Raw genomic sequence first — 7,826 nt, 5'->3', positions numbered from 1 at the left:
AACGCTCCGAATCTTCCTGAAGCAGTGTTTTGAAATCGGCCATCACTATATAAGTCATTATTTTTTTTTTTTTTTTTGGCGCACCAAAAATATTTTCGTCGCTTTATAATATTAATATTGAACCACTGTACTCACATGAACTGATTTAAATATGTTTTAAGTACCTTTATGAATCTTGAGAGAGGAAATGTCATTGCTCCCTACGTAGGCCTCACGGAGCCATCGGATTTCAACAAAAATATCTCAATTTGCTTTCTGAAGATGAACGAAGGTCTTACGGGTGTGGAACAGCATGAGGGTGAGTAATAAATGACAGAATTTTCATTTTTGGGTGAACTAACCCTTTAAAATGTGTTATAATGACCATTAATGTCTTTTAAACTACATGGTTCATATACTAGTAACTGAAGCTATAAGTTGTGAAATCAAGCATTTCTCGTTCTTACTGTTTTAGCTTATGTACTTGCATAGCATACACCTACCCGATAATTAATTTGTTAAAAAATTATTGTAGTTTTACTATATACTATACCACATTACTATTATTGTGTAAAATTAATATTAAATTACTTTTACAGAACATTGTATGTTGCAGCAATCCTTATCCTTATAAAAGATATACATTTTTAAGCATGGTTGTGTTTCCAGCTTGTTTTATTATGCAATACATAGGCATTCATTTTATATTTCAAGCATGTTATTTGTGCACTTAATGTATCATCATACAATAGTGAAATAGGTTATAATTAGTCAAGACATCATGATAACAACTTTTATTCAGGCATTACCGCCTGGGTCCTAAAGGAGACCTGATTAATGGGGGGGACTCGATTTCTCATGACACCGGCCCTGGTTTGAGAACACAGTCAATGATGCATCAGTCTGAAGGTGCTGAAATGAAAGCTGCAAATACCAAGAATATGCTTCACTTCTCCACATCCACCAACAGGTGGCAGAAGTGAACCACCAGTGTGACTCTTGGTGACTAACCTGCAGCAGAAATGTTCAGCTGAATTGCAGCAGTCTGTTCCGTGCCATCAGTAAACATGTGATATCCATGTTATATAAAGCTGCAAGCACAAACTGTGTGGCTTCTTCTGCTCCACTATGTTTTCAAACCTGAGCATGAACATACGCATTTAATACTCCATGTATTTTACTGCATTTATGGCTTCTTTGATTATGATCATAATCACATTTGCAGTCTCAGTGTTCTGCATGCATGACCTCTGACTTGTGAATTTATTATTAGTGTGCATGTAAACACAGACACTGCGTCACACGTTAATTATACTGAAGGGGCATGAAAAGTGTACAATTATGGGAACTGACTTGGCATGCCTCTTCTAACAGGAAGACTGTCGGTCGCGGTTAGAGATGCAGTCCGGCTCTTTCTCAATCTTTTTAGTCATTCACGGTCCTTTTCCTGCACTCTAATTCTTTCCAGAGAAACTGAGGAGGAGACTGGCCACAGAGAGTCAAGCAGATGGGAGAAATCAAAGTGCTAAAATCAAATCTGACAGATAAAAGACTCCTCCTCATCTTGTTGCTCTCTAGGTCACATACAGATGTTAGCTGGACCACTTTCTGTAAGATAATGGCAATAGTTAGCTGCCGTTAGAAGCTCCGGTTGCCAGTGAAACAGTCCGTGTCCTAAGATTATGACTGCACATGGCATTGGCTAGGCGTGTTTGTGTAGGTTCGCATTTTTTCCCTTGACAAAAACCCAACAGGATTTTTCCATTGGCTTTTGGATTATTGAGGAAAATAAGCTCTGTGACCAACAAAAGTTTATGATTCTTACACGTTTTGCCCATTATGATACTCTTCACAATTGAACACAACATTTATGAATTTTGAAGGCTAAATGTAATCACAAGAAGCAAAAAGCTATTATAAACTTATAGACACAGCGATTATAAACACAGCGAGGCTGTGAGTTTCACTGCGATGACGTTTAATGTCAACCTCTCTCGTCCCATTTAGACACCTGTTAACATCTGCCTTTTTTCAAAACAAGTAAAAGCTTTTAAAAAAAATCACAAGGGGTTTTTACTGATGTAATATATGTCGTAGGATGAAACGTGAAAATATCTTGAGCTTGTGTTCACCACAGACCTTATTTCAGACATTTAACCAAAATCCCATTAAAAAAACCCAGCGATTTTGAAACGATGGAACCAGAAGTGCTAAAATGCAACTCGTTTCTGGGTTTTGGCCTACAAAAAGACATCATCCCTGCAGCGCTCTATATAAGCTTTTTATAAACACTATTTAGCATTAGAAACAACATATATGGGACAGTTTGTGTCAGATTTTGTTGCTGGTTTGAAATATGTTATTTGTAATGAGAGATTTCAGGATTTCAGTCTTGATTAGGGTGACCATACGTCCTCTTTTTCCTGGACATGTCCTGGCCAGGATTTCTAAATAGCCTAAAATGGCTTGAGCCCCTGCCCCTTAAATTGTGAAAGTGAAAGTGCCCTTTTCGGTCGTATCGAGGTGCCACCGGAACACAATTTCGGAACGCGGAGGTCCGTGCACACCACTGTTCCTGTTGACAGTCCTTGTGCATTAAAATGTTGTCGTATTTGCAATGCTTTAACCGTTCTCTGTAGTTTATGTACAATGCCTGGTCAAATTTCTTTCAGTCATTACCTTCAGCAAGTATGAAAACAAAGCCAAAACTGGGACATTTTAGGCAATTTAGAAATCCTGTCCAGGACATGTCTGGGAAAAAGAGGAAGTATGGTCACCCTAGTCTTGATGCCTGAGTGAACTAACTTTCCATGAAAAGGGACTTTGCTTACAGGTGCTGACATTCTCAACTAATCACAACACAGCCTAACTAAAGGCAAAAGTGTTGACCAATCAGTTTTCAAACCGACAATTTATGAAGAATCACATCATAAACAGAAAGCTCTTCTAGTAGCATTGCACTGACTTCCACTCACTCTCTCGTGGTTAAAAGTGACGTGAGATGGCCATTCTACTTCCACAATGTGACATATTTTCAAGTGAAACAGGAAAATCAAGAAGGATCAATGACATCAGAAATGAAATATCTGTCATTTTCATCTGTCAAATTTCAGAGGTAGCGCAATACTTTTTTTTTTTTTTGGTCTTTGGCATGCGTGAATAATTCACCATGAGGCCAGGAAGATGTACAGAGAAAGTTCACGTTTGACTCATGTTGAGTTCAGATGTCTGTGTGTGGCATCTTCGGTAGAGTCTCTCCAGCAGATTCAGTTTCATGAACTCTCACACTTGCTCAGTTCCAGTCAGGTCTTATAAAGTGAATCTCGCACTGACTCATGTTGTTTCCGGGTGCTCTGCACAGCATGCCCAAATTTTTAACATCCGGTCGAGAGACACAATGCAATAATTTCTCTGTGTGAAGTGGATAAGGTGTTAATTGAGTTTGTCTGTCTGCATTAATGCAAACTTTATTTGAAAGAAGCTCTTTGTGTCTGTCTCTGGGAATCTTGCCTGTTTTTTTCTTCTAAAGTATATTCTCTCTTAAGCACCCAGTTTGTTTGTTTGTTTGTTTGTTGAGTTTGAGCGGATGTGTCAGTATGCGGTGAGCACTGAAACTTTCTCTAGCACCTCTGACAGTAAGTGACGTAGGCGAGGTGGCCTGGATCTGGCAGAAATTTCCTCCCATGGGGTCTGATGTGACCTCACCATAGGAAAGAAATTCACACATGAGAGCTCATTACCTTCTCAGTTGGTTGTCCCAGACAGGAGCACAAATTTAAATGGAGAGCAAATGGAGACTGTTGTGCTCCTTTAAACTCCCACACTCTTAAGATCAAAGGTTTCAATAGGAGGTTTTTCAGAATGATGCCATAGATGAACCATTTCTGGTTCTCAAAGAACCTTTCAGCGAGCAGTTCTTAAAACAACCATTTTTCTTAGTGTGAAGAACATTTTAATAATCCAAAGAGCCTTTTTCCACTCTAAAGAACGTTTTGTAGAATGGAAAAGTTCCATGGATGTTCAAAGTTCTTATGGAAACATTAATGCCATAAAAGAACTTTTATTTTTAAGAGTCTTTTTAACAAACTGTGCTGAGATTTTATTTGCACATAATCCCAAATGTCAGAAATCTCAATATAAACCCACACATTTCTCATCAAATTATCTGAGCTGCTCTTCACATCCGTTTTATTGTTGCATATATCTAGCTTAATGTATATAACTCTTACTGGCTCATTTTTAATGTTTTATTTTAGGAGAAACATCTAAGACCCAGCTGAAACTCTAAAAGAGCAACATCTGAGCTCCATCCCAGCCAACAGGGAATGTTCTCAGAACGTTCTGACAAGGTTCTCTCAAAGTTCTCAGAAAATGTTCCTCCAGTAACGTTAATAGAACGTTCGTTCAAAGTTATCTGGTCTTCCATAATGTTCTCAAAACGTTAGCACAAAAATATTATTTATACATCGTTCATGGAGCGTTTTTTTTTCCTGAATTTTTTTAGTTGGACGTTCACCTTAACATATTTTTAAATGTTGCGACTTGTTTCGGAACTCTTAGACATCATTCAAATAACGTTCCCATAATGTTTGAAGAATGATAAAATGGAACGTTTCCTTAGCGTTTAGGGAAATGTTTTCAAAACATTTAAAAAGCTTTCATTAAAAAGAGAACGTTCGGAAGTAGCATTTTCATAACTTAATGGGAACATTGGCAAAACATTAGAACATATTTTTGTTAGCTGGGAACATGATGCTAACACTATTCCATATTAGTTTTTGCTCATCTGCATGAGCTAATAGCCTGTTTTTCAACAAACACCCCATAGTTGCGTAAAATTAACATTTAGTTTTATTAAATATAGTATACAAAATAAAGCATTTCACACATTGTCATCATCGTTACATTCATCTCTAGAGTTCCTGAGTTTCTTAGCATTCAGACACTTCTCTGCTTCACAACAAACATGCGAAGAGATGCTCACACACATTCACACATGCAGCTTTTTGAGTTCTTAAACGTACAGTGATAATCCAGACCTAACTTAGTACACTAGTTAAGGCGCAAGTGTTGATGTGTAGGTCAAAGTCACATGATAGTCACATGATAGTCACATGATAGTCACGTTATTTCTGCGATGTACCTAAACATCAAGAGGCTAATACAGTACATACAATCAGTGAACGAAAGGTTTAGTCGTACCACCATCAGGTCTGATGTCGCGTATACGTAGTGATGTCTACAACTATTTTACACAAACATGATTTACAAACATTGTGTGCAGTATAAACAAAATATGAATATAAATATTACAAGTTAAACACATATAAATATTTCTAAATTATAAATAGTGCTTAAGGAGCATTGCTTATCAGTTCAGGCCCAGACCGAGTCTGCAAACGTCATTGCATTTTATGTTTTCTTTGTTGTAGAGGAAAACCTGCCAAATTTGGCAGAATGCATGTGAATATTGTGGCTAAAATGTCACAGTGCCAGTCTTTTTGATAGATGAAGGCATCGCCAAATTAGCCAATATAGTTTGTGGACATTAGTGGAGTCTAAACGGACCCTCTCATCAGAGTATTAAAACAGTCCTGAGTGCATCAAAAGACCCATGAGACGGCTCACACGAGCAGTCCGAAATCAGTTCAGTCATGATTGATGTTCTGCTTGTGCTCCATCCACAAGAAACATCCCAAATCCAGAGTCATTCATCTGCAGTGTCCAGTTGTCCAGTTTGTGCTTAAACTCTGATTTAGCCATGAGGCGGTTTCCGTTTTCCGGAAAAGTGACGACATGCCAGCACGTCCGGCTGACAGGCTCGTCTCCGATCGCATCAGGCAGCGAGACAGTACAGGTGAGCTCCTTCCTATTCAGTAGATTGTAAAAGCTGACAGTGAATTGGCCAGGCGTACAATTCGCCTTGCAGGATAGACTGAGTTGGACATACAGGAAGTAGCTTCCACTCTTTTTCACATTCAGCACTTTCTGATTTGTATCATAGCTGTAGAGAGAGCCGACGGTGTGACCCTTTCCATACGGGATAGATTCCCACGCCATCACATTTTCACTCTTCAGTTCACCTGCAGGGCAAAGACAAAGAGACGCTCAGTTCCAGGACTTTTGTTTAAAGGTATCTTCTAGTTTAAATACAAGGTGTCTATCCATACTGTGTTTTACACCATTTTCTTTTTCTTGTATTATTTTAGTTCAATGTCTGAAATATAATGGCAAGAAACTTACTTTCAATGGCCCTCAGGTATGCAAAATTCTGCATCTAAAAAAAGAAGACAGAGAAAAAACCCCATGAAAAACAAGTTCAGCAACACTTCGCTCATCTGCAAGGAAAGTAGACAGACCGGAAGAACCGCCTGTGCTGAAATCATCTACCACTCAAGGCAAGTACAGCAGTAAAGCTGAAATGATGTCTAGAACTGTCCAGTCACTCTGGTTTAATCTAAGGGCAACAAACACTTCCGAACCTCGAGGTTCAGTAAACAGCCCTGGTCTGATTCATTCATTCACTTTTGCCTGTAAAGGGTTACATGATTCATAGATGCTACATGGTTCTTTCTCGATTAAGATATTGCTCTTAGATGCTTTTATTAGGTTCTTCAGATCAGTGTCTTGGTTTCTTTAAATCATCAGTACACAGATGTATCTTCTAAAGAATTACATTTATTTATTTAGAGAACCCTTAGAACCTTCATCAACTGATATCAAAGCTGTCAACCGAGCTGCGCAGTAACATGGCATTGAATGATTGTTATGATCATATTACTCTGAATAACAGAACTGTATTGCCACGGTACATGTCCAAACAATCATGCAAGGTAAAAATACCATGAAATGATAAATAAGAATCTACTTCAAATAATATACTAGTAAAACCATGATTGAAAACATTTAATGTCCAACAAAAAAATGGTATTATGGTACACAAAAAAACTTTTCTGTAACTTAAAAACTCACCTTATATGCGTTTCCGGTCATAGGCAAAGGCGCAACCAACGAGTCCGTAGATCCGTCTAATTCTCGTGATTTCCTCTCGTTTATTTCGTTCTCAATGTGTTTGGCGAACCACAGCGAGCCCGCGAGCGCGATCGCAAACATGATGAAGAGCGCGATCACGGATACGGTGAGGAATATGTCCAGACACCGGCTTCGGGAGCGCGCGGCGGGCGACTGACTCTCGACATCTGTGGACGCGGACATCTCCAGAAACAATCTCCAGAAACAAGCAGTGTAAAAAAATGATATAAATCCACAGCAGGTGCAACTCTACTGACGGGAGACATCATAATAACTGCTAGTTTTATGCGCGAGCGCTGGAGGAGGAACTAACGGGTTTCCCTCGTCACCTCCTTCTCCACCCACGAAAGAGAGAAACAGAGACAGAGACGAGCTCAGGGAGGTTCAGAGAAAAACCGACTAACTTTCCGCTCCTTTCGCTCTTGCGCAAGCGGAGGTGGAAAGCGGGAGGAATATGAAGTGTGAATTTCTGTGACTGGCTCCATATTCCGCTCGCTATATTTTATGGAATATCATCCTACATGTATCCCTACATGTATTTCACACCATTGTTTCTTTCACACGCGTATGTATGACAGGCTTTGCTGAGCTGTGAATGTTGTGTTCCCACTTACACCGCCAGATTCAGATGCTTCTGTTTTTCAAATAATATTTTTGTTTTAAAATATGCGCCAGTCACTCTTTAAATCACGATTGAATTAAAATTACCAATTCTTTTTTTTAATGGAATAGTGCAGTGTTTATTATCATTTATCCTTATAATTATTTCCCGCCCTACATTTGTTCTTGTTCCAGAAGCCGTTTCACTCGGATAT

The 7,826-nt window shown here is 38.9% G+C and overlaps 1 protein-coding gene across 1 annotated transcript; it reads right to left on the bottom strand.

Moving 5' to 3' along the window:
* Positions 1 to 4,812: 4,812 nt before the first annotated feature.
* On the bottom strand, positions 4,813 to 7,345 carry LOC127508621 (uncharacterized). The gene is made up of 3 exons (XM_051886739.1): positions 6,952 to 7,345; positions 6,223 to 6,256; positions 4,813 to 6,062 (listed from the first exon to the last, which is right to left on the bottom strand). Exons 1-3 carry the CDS (start codon positions 7,192 to 7,194, stop codon positions 5,632 to 5,634), a joined length of 708 nt encoding a protein of 235 aa, XP_051742699.1. The 5' UTR covers positions 7,195 to 7,345; the 3' UTR covers positions 4,813 to 5,631.
* Between the last annotated feature and the right edge of the window lie 481 nt (positions 7,346 to 7,826).

This window comes from Ctenopharyngodon idella, chromosome 1 (assembly GCF_019924925.1).
Source record: "Ctenopharyngodon idella isolate HZGC_01 chromosome 1, HZGC01, whole genome shotgun sequence".
Lineage (NCBI taxonomy): Eukaryota > Metazoa > Chordata > Actinopteri > Cypriniformes > Xenocyprididae > Ctenopharyngodon > Ctenopharyngodon idella.
The sequence above is the reverse complement of the archived record's forward strand: the minus strand, read 5'-3'. Positions and strand labels throughout refer to the sequence as shown.